This window comes from Balaenoptera ricei, chromosome 12 (assembly GCF_028023285.1).
Source record: "Balaenoptera ricei isolate mBalRic1 chromosome 12, mBalRic1.hap2, whole genome shotgun sequence".
NCBI classification, from domain to species: domain Eukaryota; kingdom Metazoa; phylum Chordata; class Mammalia; order Artiodactyla; family Balaenopteridae; genus Balaenoptera; species Balaenoptera ricei.
The window spans coordinates 6,635,386-6,654,610 of record NC_082650.1 but is presented as its reverse complement, the minus strand read 5'-3'; the positions used below and the strand labels follow the sequence as shown (position 1 = coordinate 6,654,610).

The 19,225-nt window shown below is 40.2% G+C and overlaps 1 protein-coding gene across 8 annotated transcripts in view; it reads right to left on the bottom strand.

Annotated features, from left to right (window-relative positions):
• The window catches only part of PRKN (parkin RBR E3 ubiquitin protein ligase), a 1,325,586-nt gene that overhangs the window by 598,939 nt on the left and 707,422 nt on the right, over positions 1 to 19,225 (bottom strand). For all 8 annotated transcript variants that reach the window (XM_059940863.1, XM_059940861.1, XM_059940859.1 and 5 more), the window contains one exon: positions 3,989 to 4,104. In XM_059940863.1, the coding sequence (XP_059796846.1) occupies positions 3,989 to 4,104 (116 nt within the window). The remainder of the gene's footprint in view (positions 1 to 3,988; positions 4,105 to 19,225) is intronic.

Genomic DNA, 19,225 nt, shown 5'->3' with positions numbered 1-19,225 from the left:
CCAATTCTCTATAAACTATTTCAGAGAATAGAAGCAGGATAAATGCTTCCTAATTCATTATAGGAGGCCAGCATTACATTAATATCAAAACCAGACAAAGGCAATACAAGAAAACTACAGACCAATATCTCTCATGAACATAGAAGAAAAATCCTCAACAAAATATAGCAAATCAAATCTAAAAATGTATAAAAAGTATTATACACAATGGCCAAGTGGGGTTTATCCTAGAGTTTACAAGGCAGATTCAACATTGAAGAATGAATTAATGTAATCCATTACATCAACAGACTAAAAAAGAAAAATCACATGATAATATCAATAGATGCAGAACAAAAATCTGACAAAGTCTAACATGCATTCATGATAAACACTTTCAGTAAAGTAGGAATAAGAGGGGGACTTCCTGAACTTGATAAACTCTATCAACAAAATATCTACAACTAATGTCATACTTCATGTAAGAAACTTGAACTTTCCCACTAAGATCAGGTACAAGACAAGGATGTGCCCTCTCACTATTCCTTTCTGACATCATACTGTAAGTCCTAGCTAATGAAATAAGGCAAGAAAAGGAAATAAAGGTATACAGATTGGGAAGGAAGACAAAAAACTGTCTTTGTTCACAGATGATATGATCATCCATGCAGAAAATACAAAAGAATCGACAAAAATATCCTGGAAATAATAAGCACTTATAGCAAGGTTGCAAGGTACAAGGTTAATATGCAAAAGTCAATTGCCTTCCTATATATCAAGAATGAATATGTGCAATTTGAAATAAAAACACAATACCATTTACATTGGCACCTGAAAACTGAAGTACTTAGGTATAAATCTAACAAAATATAAAATAAGACTTGTATAAGGAAAACTACAAAACTCTGATTGATGAAATCAAAGAAGAACTAAATAAATGGAGGTATTCCATGTTTGTGGATAGGAAGACTCAATATTATCAAGTTGTGGGTTCCTCTCGAATCAATGCATACATGCAATGAAATTCCAATCAAAATCCCAGCATTATTTTATGGATATCAACAAATTGATTTTAAAGTTTAGTTGGAGAGGAAAAGACCCAAAATAGTCAACACAATATTGAATGAAAAAACAAAGTTGGACTGACATTACCTGACTTCAAGACTTACTATGAAGCTATAGTAATCAAGACAGTGTAGTGTTGGTGAAAGAATAGACATAGAGATCAGTGGAACAGAATAGAGGGCCCAGAAATAGACCCTGATCTTTGACAAAAGAGCAAAGGCAATACAATGGAGCAAAGATATTCTTTCCAACAAACAATGCTGGAAAAATGGGACATCTACATGCAAAAATGGACCTAGACACAGACCTTACACCCTTCACAAAAATTAACTCAAAATGGATCACAGACCTACATATAAAACACAAAACCATAAGACTCTTAGAAGATAACATAGGAGAAAACCTAGATGACCTTGGTCATGGCACAACTTTTTAGATACAACACCACAGCCACAAGGAATAAAAGAAATAATTGATAAGCTGGACTTCATTAAAATTCAGAACTTCTGCTCCACAAAATACAATGTCAAGATTATGAGAAAACAAGCCACAGACTGAGAGAAAATATTTGCAAGACACACATCCGATAAAGGACTTATCCAAAATATACCAAAAACTCTTAAAACTCAACAAAAAGAAAACAAACAATCTAATTAAAAAATGGGCCAAAGACCATAACAGACACCTCACCAAAGAAGACATACAGATAGCAAATAAGCGTATAAAAAGATGTTCCACATCATATGTCATCAGGGAAGTGCAAATTAAAGCAACAATGAAATATCACTACAAAGTTATTAGAATGGCCAAAATCCAGAACACTGACAACACCAAATGCTGGATAGGGTGTGGAGCAACAGGAACTGTCATGTGTTCCTGGTGGAAAAGGAAAATGGTACAGCCACTTTGAAAGACAGTTTGACGGTTTCTTACAAAACTCTTACCATATGATCCAGCAATCACCTACTTCGGTATTTACCCAAAGGAGTTGGGAAACTTATGTCCACACAAAAATCTGCACATGGATGTTGACAGCAGTTTTATTCAAAATTGCCAACAGTTGGAAGCAACATGACATCCTTCAGTAGGTGAATGGATGATTAACTGACATTCAGACAACAGAATATTGTCAGTGTTAAAAAGAAATAAGCTGTGAAGCTATGAAGACATGGAGGAACCTTAAATGCATGTCACTGAGTGAAAGAAGCCAACCTGAGATGCCTACATACTGTATGATTCCAATGAAATGACAGTCTGGATAAGGCAAAACTATGAAGGCAATAAGAAGTTCGGTGGTTGACAGAGATGGAAGGTAGGGCACAGAAAAATTTTAGGGCAATGAAAATACTCTATATGATAACAGAATCATTGACATGTCATTATATATTTGTCTAAATTCATAGAATATACAGCACCGGCAGTGAACCATAAGATAAACCATGGACTTTGGGTGATTACGATATGTCAGTACAGGTTCAACCTTGGCAAAAAATGTACCATTCTGGTGAGGATGTTGATAATGGGGGAAGCTACACATGCATGGGGACAGGAAGTATATATGAAATCTCTGTACCTTCCTTTCAATTCTGTTATAAACCTAAAACTGTCTTTAAAATTCTTACCTTGCACTAGTATGATAAGGAGTATACAGAAAAAATATTTACAGGTAAATTAACACTATCCTCTGGTCTTAATCTATTGTGTGATTAATTATGTCTAATTTGACTAATGATGTGTGATTGGTACACATATGAAAATAAATAAAATAAACATGGACATTTACAATCTAAAATGGTGCAAGCTTCCTCTGGAAATAAACTTGGCAACATGCATCAAGAACTTTAAACCTGTCCATTCCACTGCCCTCCTGTTCCAATTCCTTTGCCTGTGTTCTTAGCTTCAAAGCATGCAATAATTTCTGGAAAAGGGTATGGAGTTCAGTGTTACTTACTAATAGGGAAATGACTAAATAAAGTAAAATATTCCCATATGATGGAATCTTAGGTACCTATAAAAATGTGTTTTCATGGAATATTCCATGGCAGGGAAATATTATCATGCTATCATGTTAAATGGAAAAAGCCACATACAAAACTCTATATACAATACGATTACATACAGCACACACACACACGCATATGTACATATACACACACACACATGCACCATACAGACATGCAAATGTTCAGGCATACTCAAGATACTGGAAAGAATTAAACCAAAATCTTTTTAACCATGAGGATAAAATTTCTAACACTTTAAGTTAATTATTTCTAAAACCAAAAATAAAGCATTAACAGGAAAACACAACAATCAGCAAAATACAAATGCAGAATATTGGGGTGTCCTCCTGCAGGCTTTAATGACATCCCTATGCATGAATCTGTCAACATAAGGAGAAATAGTCATTTTCTCTAACCTACAGAGAGGGCATTCCTCTGCTGCCTGATATGAGAAGGGGCCTTATTCAATCAAGTGGTTAGTTATACATACACACTTAAATCTAACTGTGTACGTATAGTAGCTGTGTATGAATACAATAGCTTTTATTTATAAAATCCCCAAAAAATAATGACAGGAAAATTTTTCTTGCAAGAGGCAATATTATTTTTCCAGCAATTGTCTCCTTGTGTATCTGGGAGGTGGTTCATTTCCTTAGAAAGATGTTGTGAGTTGTTAATATAAAGGTCACAGCTTAACAGCAGGAAACACAGAGGCAATGCTCCTAGTAAGATAATATGATCAACACTACATATTTTAATGCCATCTTTATCAACTTTAATGGAAGGTTCTAAAATACTGGCTGGTGGGCTGCCTTCTGACTTATAGAAAAATGTTTCGGATTTCTCATTTGAAAACTTAAAAAGCGACTTGAATTACCTATTGTTTTCAGAGACGTTGAGAAAGCCAGATGTTGAGAGCAACAGTGTTTTCAGATCCTTACCTGATGTCCGTACATGTTATGCAGGTGATGTCTCGACTATTTGTTGTGATCAGGTTCAAAGCTACTGATGTTTCCTTGTCAGAGGTCGGGTGTGCTCCACATTTAAAGAAGAATTCCTGAAAGAATGAGAAATACGATCACAGACATGGAATCCGGCTGGCCATTTCCCCCTCTAAACATTTTCACAGTAAAGAATCTCTTCAGGAGGAGGAGAGATCTATCATTAGGTGTGAGTCTGAAATAAATCAACATCAACTCTTTTGAGGGAAACTAATGCCCTTGTGCCAAACTATTCAACAAGTCCTCTTTTTAGAAGGATCCACTTGTCTGCTAGTCTTTTCTTCTTTTTCTCCTTCAGCCAGGTTGCTGGGGGAACACTCTGTGTGTGCCCCTAGCTCACCTCTCAGTGAGAAGTGAGTCTGGTAAAATAACACAGTGTGGATGCAGGAGGAAGCCTGAAATAGCATCTCGAAAATGGGGAAGAGGAGACCCTGAGCCACAAAATGATTTGCCCGAAGTCAGACAATCAGAGGTGAATCCAGGAAGTAACCCAGGCTTCTTAAAGGGAAACTCAGTGCTTTTTCTACAGGATCACCACACAGTTGGTCAGTTAGCAGCAAGAATATAGCGCAGGGTAAGAAATCTAGCCATCTCAACTATTGATAAGCATGCAAATACTGCAGACTTATGGAGGAGCAGAGTGTGCCCCTCCCCTCGTTCTGCCCCCTTTGGCATCCCAGAATTCCCTGGGAGTCTCACTTGCCCACCCCCTGCCAGGAAGCTAGGAATGTTCTAAACCCGCACCTCTTTCCTTCTTAGTTCACTTCCCAGCCCTGTCCTGCCACACACTCCTTTATCTTAGCTTGTGGGATCGTAGTTCCCCAAGCAGGGAATGAACGCTGGCCCTCGGCAGTGACAGTGTGAAGTCCTAACCTCTGACCACCAGGGAATTCCCAAGATAAATCTTTTTGATTGATAATATTCTCCCTTCTCAAACAAAATATTTTTTGTTTTTCTTATTTTTTCCTTCTGTTATTTCTGTATTTTTCACATACCCCTTTTCCCTCTCACACACCAAAGTGTTTGACAGATAAGTACTCTGCTTCTTGTCAAACAGTCTGTACACCTTCCATGGTAATAACATCCATGAAGTTAAATTGTGTGCCACTGCAAAACTTCTGTACAAATGTAACACTGGAGGACAGAAGAACCCTTGCATATACACTTAATCCTCAGCTCCATTTGTGTATAACTACTGGGATATAGAAAGTATTTTCCCTTTAAACACTAGACCTGGTGTCAGCAAACTTTTATTAAAGCACCATATATTAAATGTCTTCAGCTTTGCGGGCCATATGGTCTTTGTTGCACTGCTCGACTCTGCATTGTTGTCTAAAAGCAGCCATGGACCATGTGCAAATGAATGGATGTGGCTGTGTCCTAATAAAACTTTATTTACAAAAACATGTGGCAAATTGGATTTTGCCTGCAGGCATACATTGTCCAACCAAAAGACCCTGAGATATTCGTGGAATGTCTTATTCACATTTGTATCCTAACAGTATACAGGACAAGCATTAGATATATTTTCTTAAATTAAAAAAAAATCAATAGATTTACTTAATAAATGCTACCAGTGTTTCTTTATACATCTGACACCACCGCTCTTAATCTGTCCTTCCCCTGCTTGTAACCAAACTAACCTCCTCCTCTTCTGACCTGAGACACAGTGAGCCACACCTGTGGGTGTCAAAGTCCAATGGGCATCAGAATCACCCAGGAGGCTTGTTAAACTAGACATCGCTGGACCCACCCCAGATGTTCTGACACGGGGCCAAGGATTTGCATTTCCAACAAGTTGCCAGGTGATGCTGTGACTACTGCTCTGCGGACCACACTTGAGAACCACTGAGTTACAGCAACATTAGCGGTAAGGGGGGTAAACTCTACTTATTCTTTCGGAAGACAGCGGCTGTAGCAGACCTCGCTTATCACATGTGAAAATAATATCACGTCTCAGGGAAAATATGTTACTCTTAAAAATCTGGAGTGTGCAGAGAAATGTCCTCAAGCCAGGAGTTTGGAACCCAGGCTATTCTTAAGAACAAGTGTCTCATCAATTCCAGATGGTATAGCTGTTAGTTAGCCAGAACCCATCCTACCTGGGGCAAGTGACAGAGTAGCCAACCCGCCAGCCTGCAGTCCTCAGCCCCGAAGATGAGGGTGTGCCAACAGTCCTGCTATGATGGGTGGGGTGTGCAGTGCAGCTGATGGGAGCCCGTCAGGCGTGTCTGTAAAGTCCCACGTGGCTTCCCTTGAAGCAGCATGGAAATCATACTGATTGTTTTTGTTTTCTCTTTTAACATGGAATGCCACCCTTTTCACTCAATTTTTTGAAATGATATACATCCTTCAAAGGTCAGTTCAAGGGTATTATGAAAAAGAGTTAAGGCAAACCTTGACTATCAAAACAAGATGTCTGGAGGACGTGACTGATCCTTGTGAAATACACAGAGCTAGCTGTGACTGCTTTTTGCAGATATGAAAAAAATGCTCACTCATAACGAAAAGTAATTCCTCCAAAATAGCTGAGTTGGCTGGACTATTGAGAAGGTATTTCATATACAGATAAATAGATAGTATTTATATTTTTTCTTAGCTTGCAGAAAGCTACTGGTAGACATTCAGCTAACAAATCACAAACTGCTCTAACACCAGTTAAAACTCAGTCAGATAAAAGCCAAAATCCTTTTTAATGGAGGTAGGGATTTTACAAACAATGGTATAATAAGTTACAAATGTTTGGAAAATTCCAGTAATTCACTTGGCGTGGTAGAATTAAAATACAAATTACCAACTCTGTATATTAAATATGTATCAATCATCAGTGAATTTCCATGCCTTCTCCACCAGTTTTTATGAAAGGAGGTTCTTTTCTAGTGCTAGAGTAGCAAAACTGGTGGAGGGTCCGAGATTTTGCCCAGCTTGCAAGCTAACAGGTTAGCCTGCCACCGTCTCAGGGATGCTGGCAGAAGACATGAGACAAAAAAACTGCATGGCTCAGAGCCCAGGCAGAATGAAGTATGGACATCATGATTATGTCAGTTTCTCTGCATCCCAACTCCCAGGAGATGAAGTGGCCAGGCCAAGCTAGCTGGGGGGTTTCTGCATCACAGCTGAGGACCCTGAGCTTAGGGAACCCAGATCTTTTATAAGGATCTGTAAGCCAACTTTCCCTTTGTCCTGAAGGGAGACACTGTCTTTATTACACTGAACAATAAGCAGGTCCACCTTTTACTCTAGGGAGAGATACTATCATTATTTTCCAGGTCGTTTGCTATACAATTTCCTTGAAAAGATTATCCAGAAAAAAGGGTAGTTAGTGCTCCCTCACAAGTTGTGCAGAAACTTGAGAGAACCCTGGAGAAGTGTCTCCCAATAGTAATAACACCTTTTCCCACAGACGAATCAGCAGAACTATCTGATCATTTCCTGTCCTACACAATCAATGGGTTAGCATTTTCAAAATCTTTCTGATATTTGCAGGCTGCACTCAAAACACACAAACAATAAAGCAAAACAAAACAGAAGCAAGAAGAACCTTGTTGAAAAATTCTACCTTGGGTATTTCAACTTGCTTATGTAGAGTTGTCATCTCACACACAGCTGCATGGTTCTTTTGGAGTAATCGTCTATGAATTCTGCTTTTCTATGATGTTTTTCTCTTGATTGTTCAGATTAAAAAATCAAGGATGCCAAAGCCAGAAAAATCTTCTAGCCAGAGTCTAAGCAGTGTGGTCAGAAAGCTGACAGCACCGTGAGATCTGGTCATCAGGAGCATGACACCATCTGATTCCCACAAGGACCTAGGAAACAGCTCAATCTGGGCCAGATGACAGCGGTTGTGCCCCAGGGCCTGGCTGCTTGAGGTGGCATTACTCTAGTTCCAGTGGGTGCCGGGTTTGACAAGCAAAGTTACTTCTATATCACCAGGGATATAGTCCCCTATGGGTGCAGAAGAGAAAACTTCTTGTTCATTGCGGGGAGGGACATCTGTCAATTCTAGTGAAGGAAATATAGGATCCTTATGTGGGTAAATAAAGAATCTCAAAGGGACCCACCCATCTTTCACAAATGCCACCTCACAGGTAAAATCAGCTACAAAAAAACAAGAAAGAAAACCAAACAAATCAAGTCCCATTAACTTAAATGAATTCCTCCACCTAACCAGGAGCTGTAGTTCCCACTGGCTGGCTCACTTCATTTGGATCCATATACTCAGTTTTGGGAAGCCCTAATTAGCTATGGAGCTAAAATCTATGACAGTAATTGGCCAGGTTTTTTTTCCCACAAATGATAGTGTGAACTATTTTAAAAAATGAAAAAAAAAAAAATCCCAGAGTAAGACCTTAAAAAATGTGCTTGGGTTTATAATGTGACCCTGTTAAATGCTATTTAGTACTACAAGGTGCTTTTCACCTTATTAATACTAAAGAGAAAATCCAAAATACAACAGAGTTATATTCTTTAAGTTCTTAGAAACATACTCATATTTTTGCCATTTCTGTGGACAAGGCTACGATTCTTTCCTTCCATTCTCGCTGAGGCCTCATATTTTATCATAACCCACCCAACCTTTCCTTTCAGATCTTAGAGGCCTAGCCCGCTGGCTGAATGACGCCCATTAAAAAGCAATGTTATACGAAGGGAAAGACCTGTGAACAGTTCAATTCAACTGTTGGAAGCTACCTCTTTCTCCTCATTCCACTCTGCTACCTGACTCAAGACACTGCCAGTGTTTCTAACAGACAAAGGGGAAAATGAAAAGTATGGAAACGAATAAATAAACCAGCAAAATCTGAATTGGATTAACACCAAGAACCCAATTTATAAAAACTTATAGAATCAGAAGCTAATCGTCAACTCTAAACACAAATTAATGTGTTCCAAATTTCTATAAAAATAACTTACAACTACCATCTGGCAAGCCCTGCTTGTCTCAAACACAATCTAGTTTCACAAACCTGAAAAAACAGCAGTGAGACCTGACTTCTTCCCTCATGAAACTTCAAACAACTTTTATCGAACTTCTTAAAGTTAACAATTTTAATAGATATTGATTAACAATTACATGTTTTCCAAATAAAAATTTTGTCTCTCTTTACAAAGAGTTAAATTCCATGTTAGTCTCCAAGTCCTTCTTAGTTAATATCCCCCAAAGGCAAGGTACCTTTCTTTTGATAAAATAAAAGGGACACACAATTTTCACTACAAGGTTGCAGTGGATCTACGGTTTGTACTAAAGAAGTAACTGGCCATTTGCATGTGTCAGGGTCAAATTAGGGAAGCAGGGCCCATACCAGTTAGTTCAGTTGAGAGAATTTAATGCTGACTGAGGTCTAGTTGCAAAGGTGGTGGAAACCCAGAAGAACTAAACCAGGGCAGGAAGCTCCTTGCCATTAGCAGCATTAGCGCAGGGTGATCTAATCACCGGGGACTGGGGGACGGGGGTAGGTGGGCAGATGGATAAGATGCAGCCCCTGCCAAAGACCCCTCCCAAAGAGAAAGGGAGAAACATCCCAGCTCTGCCCTCTCTCCGCCCTCCTATCTCCCACCAGGCTGTGCTTGGGGAAAGCCCGCCTGAAGCAAGGAGAGGGGGTCTGCCTGTCCAGCCCACGTGCCAGCAGAGAGAGGAAGGGCAGGTGCATCTGAACGCCACCAGCACGTGCTGGTGCACCGTCGGGAGGCAAAGCCAAGTCAGAAGTCTTCAATATTCACTGCTTGTTAGTGGGGACATATTCTAACTAGCCTCCAGAACAGGAAAAATGATACATTCAGATATGGTTCTGTAAAATGCATTAAATAAAGATACATAAATATTTACACTAAATAATAAATCTGTCAAAAGATTACCCACCCAAATTTTCAACTAACAGGGACTGAGGACACAGGGGCATTGTTATTTATGAGAAAACTAGTAATAAGCATCTTACATCCCTATCAAAGAGTCCTCACGGTTACCAAGTTACAACAGACAAACTGTCACTTAGAATCAATCTAAATGTCTCTCATGAGCCTAGAAATTCTGTCCGTAGTATCCTCAGTCCATCTCTCCTCAGCCTGCCCGCTCCAAGAGCTCCTCACTTGGTTATCTGCAGGTTCTTTTGTAAGAAGCAACCGCTAGTTTTAAGTCTCATTATCCATTCAGAAATCTCATTATTAATGTGATTATGATAGTTTTAATTTTCCCTAAGCTAAAACATGACAAATGAACATAATTACCATACTCTCTGCCTGGCACATAAGAAAAACCTGAAAATGAGCCATGCCACGACCTGCGCATCTGTGCCTTATTATTAGCGAATCTCAGTTTTCATGCTGATGTGTTGACTCCCTTTGTATTACGTAAATCCAGGAAATAATTATATAAGCTTGGATATAAAATAACTATGCAACTTGTTAGGTTGTATAAGACTTGTAGACTTTGCTAATTTAACAATGCCGGTTGTAAAGTTAGGTCACACCTACGTAAACAAATAAAATCTCGAAAGTTTACGAGTCTGCTATCATGTTCAATGATAAGTTTGTTTTCTCTTAATAAGATGTTAATAAAGCCTCTAGATGATGTGCAAAGTTTATCAGGAGAAAGAAAATCAACATGCTCCCACAAAAAGCAAAACCACGTCAGATCTCTGCTGAGAAGGTCAGTTGCTGACTGTAAGCATCACAACCACTGCCAAAACCTTACGGAAGGCTTTCTGCCTCCTCTAAGGCTGCCCGTCCTCCGGTTAACAACAAATAAATAGATGATATGCATATAAAGAAGCACACACATGTGCACAGGCATGTAAACACACCAGACATGCAACGTGCCAAGCCAAGCCATTCTAAGCAGGAAAAAGTCTTAGATGTGAAGTCAGCAAGCACACAGCTCTCTCATCTCACCACTGCGTCAGGTCCAATGGCGCAGCCATTTTCATATCAATACAGCTATTGTTATATTCCAAAAGAATTTTAAAAATTTTATCTTATTACCAAAGTTAAAAGTATAAGCCAGGTCTGCTACCTAGTCCAATGTATAAAATTTTTTAAAAAAATGAAATTCTAAAATCCAAAAGGCGAGGGGGAGCTTCAAGATGGCGGAAGAGTAAGACGCGGATATCACCTTCCTCCCCACAAATACATCACAAATACATCTGCATGTGGAACAACTCCTACAGAACACCTACTGAACGCTGGCAGAAGACCTCAGACTTCCCAAAAGGCAAGAAACTCCCCACGTACTTGGGTAGGGCAAAAGAAAAAAGAAAAAACAGAGACAAAGAATAGGGACGGGACCTGCACCAGTGGGAGGGAGCCGTGAAGGGGGAAAGGTTTCCACACACTAGGAGCCCCTTCACGGGCGGAGACTGCGGGTGGCAGAGGGGGAAGCTTCGGAGCCGCGGAGGATAGCGCAGCCACAGGGGTGCAGAGGGCACAGCGGAGAGATTCCTGCACGGAGGATCAGTGCCGAGCAGCACTCACCAGCCCGAGAGGCTTGTCTGCTCCCCCGCCGGGGCGGGCGGGGCTGGGAGCTGAGGCTCAGCTTCGGTCGGATCCCAGGGAGAGGACTGGGGGTGGCGGCATGAACACAGCCCGAAGGGGTTAGTGCGCCACGGCTAGCCGGGAGGAAGTCCGGGAAAAAGTCTGCAGCTGCCGAAGAGACAAGAGACTTTTTCTTGCTGCTTTGTTTCCTGCTGCGCGAGGAGAGGGGATTCAGAGCGCTGCTTAAAGGAGCTCCAGAGACCAGTGCGGACCCCAGAGACGGGCATGAGACGCTAAGGCTGCTGCTGCCGCCACCAAGAAGCCTGTGTGTGAGCACAGGTCACTCTCCACACCGCCCCTCCCGGGAGCCGGTGCAGCCCGCCACGGCCAGGCTCTCGGGATCCAGGGACAACTTTCCCGGGAGAACGCACGGCACGCCTCATGCTGGTGCAACGTCACGACGCCTCTGACGCTGCAGGCTCGCCCCGCCTCCTCCGTACCGCTCCCTCCCCCCGCCTGAGTGAGCCAGAGCCCCCGAAGCAGCTGCTCCTTTAACCGCGTTCTGTCTGGGCGGGGAACAGACGCCCTCAGGCGACCTACATGCAGAGGCGGGTCCAAATCCAAAGCTGAACCCCGGGAGCTGTGCGAACAAAGAAGAGAAAGGGAAATCTCTCCCAGCAGCCTCAGGAGCAGCGGATTAAAGCTCCACAGTCAACTTGATGTACCTGCATCTGTGGAATACCTGAACAGACAAGGAATCATCCCAAATTGAGGAGGTGGACTTTGGGAGCAACGATATATATATTTCTTTCCCTTTTTCTCTTTATCTGAGTGTGTATGTGTATGCTTCTGTGTGTGATTTTGTCTGTATAGCTTGGCTTTTACCATTTGTCCTAGGGTTCTGTCTGTTTTTTTGTTTGTTTTGTTTTTTACTAAAAAAAATTTTTTTTCCTAATAATTATTTTTTATTTTAATAACTTCATCTTATTTTATTTTATTTTATATTCTTCTTTCTTTCTTTTTTTTCTCCCCTTTATTCTGAGCCATGTGGATAACAGGCTCTTGGTGCTCCAGCCAGGCGTCAGGGCTGTCACTGAGGTGGGAGAGCCAAGATCAGGACAGTGGTCCACAAAAGACCTCCCAGCTCCACATAATATCAAACAGTGAAAATCTCCCAGAGATCTCCATCTCAATGCCAAGACCCAGCTCCACTCAACAACCAGCAAGCTACAGTGCTGGACACCCTATGCCAAACAACTAGCAAGACAGGAACACAACCCCACCCATTAGCAGAGAGGCTGCCTAAAATCATAATAAGGCCACAGACACCCCAAAACACACCACCAGACGTGGACCTGCCCTCCAGAAAGACAAGATCCAGCCTCATCCACCAGAACACAGGCACCAGTCCCCTCCACCAGGAAGCCTACTCAACCCACTGAACCAACCTTAGCCACTGGGGACAGACACCAAAAAAACGGACACTACGAACCTGCAGCCTGCAAAAAGGAGACCCCAAATACAGTAAGTTAAGCAAAATGAGAAGACAGAGAAACACAGCAGCAGATGAAGGAGCAAGGCAAAAACCCACCAGACCTAACAAATGAAGAGGAAATAGGCAGTCTCCCTGAAAAAGAATTCAGAATAATGATAGTAAAGATGATCCAAAATTATGGAAATAGATTGGAGAAAATACAAGACATGTTTAACAAGGACCTAGAAGAACTAAAGAGCAAACAAACAGTGATGAACCACAAAATAAATGAAATTAAAAGTTCTCTAGAAGGGATCAACAGCAGAATAACTGAGGCAGAAGAACGGATAAGTGACCTGGAAGACAAAATATTGGAAATAACTACTGCAGAGCAGAATAAAGAAAAAAGAATGAAAGGAATTGAGGACAGTCTCAGAGACCTCTGGGACAACGTTAAACGCACCAACATTCGAATTATAGGGGTCCCAGAGACTGAACCAGGAAGAAATAGAAAATATGAACAGACCAATCATAGGCACTGAAATTGAAACTGTGACTAAAAATCTTCCAACAAACAAAAGCCCAGGACCAGATGGCTTCACAGGCGAATTCTATCAAACATTTAGAGAATAGCTAACACCTATCCTTCTCAAACTCTTCCAAAATATAGCAGAGGAAGGAACAATCCCAAACTCATTCTACGAGGCCACCATCATCTGATGCCAAAACCAGACAAAGATGTCACAAAGAAAGAAAACTACAGACCAATATCACTGATGAACATAGATGTAAAAATCCTCAACAAAATACTAGCAAACAGAATCCAACAGCACATTAAAAGGATCATACATTATGATCAAGTGGGGTTTATCACAGGAATGCAAGGATTCTTCAATATATGCAAATCAATCAATGTGATATACCATATTAACAATTTGAAGGAGAAAAACCATATGATCATCTCAATAGATGCAGAGAAAGCTTTCAACAAAATTCAACACCCATTTATGATAAAAACCCTCCAGAAAGTAGGCATAGAGGGAACTTTCCTCAACATAATAAAGGCCATATATGACAAACCCACAGCCAACATTATCCTCAATGGTGAAAAACTGAAACTATTTCCAGTAAGGTCAGGAAGAAGATAAGGTTGCCCACTCTCACCAGTATTATTCAACATAGTTTTGGAATTTTTAGCCACAGCAATCAGAGATGAAAAAGAAATAAAAGGAATCCAAATCGGAAAAGAAGAAGCAAAGCTGCCACAGTCAGCAGATGACATGATACTATACATAGAGAATCCTAAAGATGCTACCAGAAAACTACTAGAGCTAATCAGTGAACTTGGTAAAGTAGCAGGATACAAAATTAATGCACAGAAATCTCTTGCATTCCTATACACTAATGATGAAAAATCTGCAAGTGAAATTAAGAAAACACTCCCATTTACCACTGCAACAAAAAGAATAAAATATCTAGGAATAAACCTACTAAGGAGACAAAAGACCTGTATGCAGAAAATTTTAAGACACTGATGAAAGAAATTAAACTTGATAGAAATAGATGGAGAGATATACCATGTTCTTGGATTGGAAGATTCAACATTGTGAAAATGACTATAATACCCAAAGCAATCTACAGATTCAAGGCAATCCCTATCAAACTACCACTGGCATTTTTCACAGAACTAGAACAAAAAATTTCATAATTTGTATGGAAACACAAAAGGCCCCGAGTAGCCAAAGCAATCTTGAGAAAGAAAAACGGAGCTGAAGGAATCAGGTTCCCTGACTTCAGACTATACTACAAAGCTACAGTAATCAAGACAGTATGGTACTGGCACAAAAACAGAAATATAGATCAATGGAACAGGATAGAAAGCCCAGAGATAAACCCATGCACATATGGTCACCTTATCTTTGATAAAGGAGGCAAGAATATACAGTGGAGAAAAGACAGCCTCTTTAATAAGTGGTGCTAGGAAAAGTGGACAGCTACATGTAAAAGAATGAAATTAGAACACTCCCTAACACCATACACAAAAATAAACTCAGAGTGGATTAAAGACCTAAATGTAAGGCCAGACACCATCAAACTCTTAGAGGAAAACATAGGAAGAACACTCTATGACATAAATCACAGCAAGATCCTTTTTGGCCCACCTCCTAGAGAAATGGAAATAAAAACAAAAATAAACAAATGGGACCCAATGAAACTTAAAAGCTTTTGCACATCACAGGAAACCATAAACAAGACGAAAAGACAACCCTCAGAATGGGAGAAAATATTTGCCAACGAAGTGACTGACAAAGGATTAATCTCCAAAACATACAAGGAACTCATGCAGCTCAATATCAAAAAAATAAACAACGCAATCCAAAAATGGGCAGTAGACCTAAATAGACATTTCTCCAAAGAAGATATACAGATTGCCAACAAACACATGAAAGAATGCTCAACATCATTAATCATTAGAGAAATGCAAATCAAAACTACAATGAGGTATCACCTCACACCGGTCAGAATGGCCATCATCAAAAAATCTACAAACAATAAATGCTGGAGAGGGTGTGGAGAAAAGGGAACTCTCTTGCACTGTTGGTGGGAATGTAAATTGATACAGCCACTATGAAGAACAGTATGGAAGTTCCTTAAAAACCTAAAAATAGAACTACCATATGACCCAGCAATCCCACTACTGGGCATATACCCTGAGAAAACCGTAATTCAAAAAGAGTCATGTACCAAAATGTTCATTGCAGCTCTATTTACAATAGCCAGGACATGGAAGCAACCGAAGTGTCCATCAACAGATGAATGAATAAAGAAGATGTGGCACATACATACAATGTAATATTACTCAGCCATAAAAAGGAACGAAACTGAGTCGTTTGTAGTGAGGTGGATGGACTTAGAGTCTGTCATACAGAGTGAAGTAAGTCAGAAAGAGAAAAACAAATACAGTATGCTAACACATATATATGGAATCTAAAAAAAAAAAAGAAAAATGGTCATGAAGAACCTAGGGGAAGATGGGAATAAAGACACAGACCTACTAGAGAATGGACTTGAGGATATGGGGAGGGGGAAGGGTAAGCTGGGACAAAGTGAGAGAGTGGCATGGACATATATACACTACCAAACATAAAATAGCTAGCTAGTGGGAAGCAGCCGCATAGCACAGGGAGATCAGCTCGGTGCTTTGTGACCACCTAGAGGGGTGGGATAGGGAGGGGTGGAGGGAGGGAGATGCAAGAGAGAAGAGATATGGGGACATACGTATATGTATAACTGATTCACTTTGTCATAAGCAGAAACTAATACACCAGTGTGAAGCAATTATACTCCAAGAAAGATGTTAAAAAAAAAAAATCCAAAAGGCTCTGAAAACACAAAAATTTTTTTTTTCTAAACTTGGCATTAAAATTTATTTATGGCAAAACCTGACTTGAACTGGCATGACATTATTTCTGGTCTATATTTATCCAGCCTAGTGTGACTATTCATGCTTTTCACTGCAAAATTACTATTTTTTAAAAAATGACAGGGTGTAGACATTCCTGGAGATATTTCAGTTAAAATGTATGAACTGCAGAATATTTCTAATATCGAAAAATTTCTAAATTTAGAACACTTCTGGCCCCCAGGGTAGTAGATAAGTGATTACGATTCTGCAACATAAAATTGTCTTAAATTCTTACTAATCCAGCAGGATGATCCTTGAAGTTCTAGACACAGTCTTGTATGTGAATCACTACAATGGTACCTTTAGTTCAGTCCAAATGAATAATTTTAGTCTACTTGAAATATGTACATAAATAAATCCATGCGCACTTCCTACATTTCCCTTTATGCCGGACATAAACAATTTTAAAACATTTAATGCCACATCCCTTCAAGAAGTCTAACTTCAAAACAAAAGCTACAAATACAACGATTATCTTACCCTCTACACCTGGATTGTAAGTTCTTCAGTGTGCCTTGACAAGGGCTTATTCAAATGTAATACTACTCAGTCATAATTGACTATTTATAATTTACAAATAAAAGGGGGAAGTGTTGAAGGAGACATATCAAATGATTCCTGAAGAGCAAACTAGAAGGTTTGGGGTCAATACTGACGCTTATAAAGTTCATGAGTTTACGGAAATGTCTTTGTTCAGGCGGGAAAAAACAATCCTCATTCTCAGCTCAGGCAGCTGCTCAGACACCCTCAGACCCTGTTCCTCCCCTTCTCCTCCTCAGCCCGGGGTGAACTGGCATCTCTGGCTTCACAACATCCCTCCACTTGCAGCCACAGCGCGAGAACCTGTCCAAGAATGAAGCCAGTGCTCAGAAAGGAACAGGGACAAGAGATGGAGAGGCAGAGCCCATGACCACATTTGTGTCCTGGATTTAGCTATGCCTGTGGCCCAGTTAATTAGTTTATTTACGTCCACCTCAAGAAATAACCATGCTTCTGGGGATTTTTGCCCCCAGTGTTTACTCATTCAGAAACAAGTGTGATATTTTCTCCTTGCTCAGCCCTCAACTAGAAGCTGAGGATACAAAGGTAAACAAAATCCCTGCAAGAGTCCATAAGCCTGAAGGATAATGAGACACATCAACAAATATTTAAACAAAATTAAAACATGGTAAATACCTTCCAGACACCTGAACACTCATCTGGGCAGGGGCGAGAGAACAATGAGCAGCTTAGGGGAGAACGGGAAGGTTCAGCTTTGAAGGGATAGTTCAAGTGGGTTTTAAACGGTCAGAGTTTGCCAGGTGGAGATGGTAGAGAAGAGAGCTCGGGAGCAAAGGTGCGTGAGAACTTGTGCTGGGGGATCAGACTCGCTGGAGCCTGGGACGCCTGGGCAGGGGAATGATGGGAAATCTGTAATTTTTCTGTGCACATAAACATTGGCCACACCCCGTCAAACTCATGCTAGTGCTTTGAGAACCTGAAATGTGCTGCTTATGTGACTCTTCACTGTCACTCTTCAACGACAGAAAGGTGTGACAGCCAAGAATAGGAACCACGACTATTTCCTTGTCACCAATTTTGAACGATCATCTTTTCGAAACAGGTGTTTGATTTTAACTTAGCAGTGCATGTAAACTTCCAAGACAAATTTCCACATTATCTTTCAGACTGGAAAACAGGGATTTTCTTTTTCCTTTATTATCTTGGAGAAAGCTTTCACCCCAATGGTTGTGCCCTAGATAATACATCACTGCAGAATTCTGAGAGCAAACGCTTTGACTATGGTTGTTACTATGTCTCAGCTTGTGCATAATCATCGTGCTCTTAACATTCCTTAAAGGCCCTTGACTCCAATCTTTCTGGAACTTAAGGACAGCTTTCAAAGTTGTATTTGTTCCATAGCGTATTGTGAGCTGAGAGGCACCTAATGGCCAGAGAACACAGCTTTTCCTGACATCTAACTTATTCTCAGGAATTACTAGCCATTTCAGGAGAATCTGGTTAATTACTTAAACACAGTACAGCAGTTAGTCTTCTTTACCAAGGTCTGACGTTCAGTTGACTAGTTAGTTGCTCCAGCATGGTCCTAACTTGCCCTGGATTTCCATCACCATTCCAATAATGTCTAATAATGTTAGCTTCCCTCTAACCACAGTACAACAGCAGCTACTTGTGTGATGTCATCTGCTCAGTGTAAAAGTTGAGCATATCTTTTCTTTCAATTTTGTAGCCTAGCCAGACAACAAAAGACAATATTCATTATTCTAACTGTGCTTTATTTCCTTTAGAAGCTAAAGGTTTCATAAGCTCTCATAATGTGTCAGCTTGAAGGAACATAATGGCATCACAGCATCTGCTAGTTTCATGTTTAAGCAAAGCTTTCCCGCTTCTGTTCTCTGATAAATAAAATGTGATGTTTAAATATTTTGTTCTTAACAGAATGTTTCCTTTGTAATTTTGATTACTTGAGTCAACCTTCAAGAGAGGATACATAAACAAGTATCTGTTAGCTGATAATAATCTGCAAGAAACTGAGGAGACGGGTCATAATTTTGAAAATTTACAATGACTCACCATCCCTAGATGAACTGTGTTCCTACCATTTTCTAGGCAATCTCTAGAAGTTGGCAGTTATTTCATGTTTGCTTCTAAATGTGCAAAAAACTTACTCCAATCAACAATGGTAAATAATGTAAAGGAACTAGTTAATCATATTTTCCTGGTTCTTTATCTGCCAGATTAAGCACAGGGGCCTGAGCAAGGCTTCTGAAGC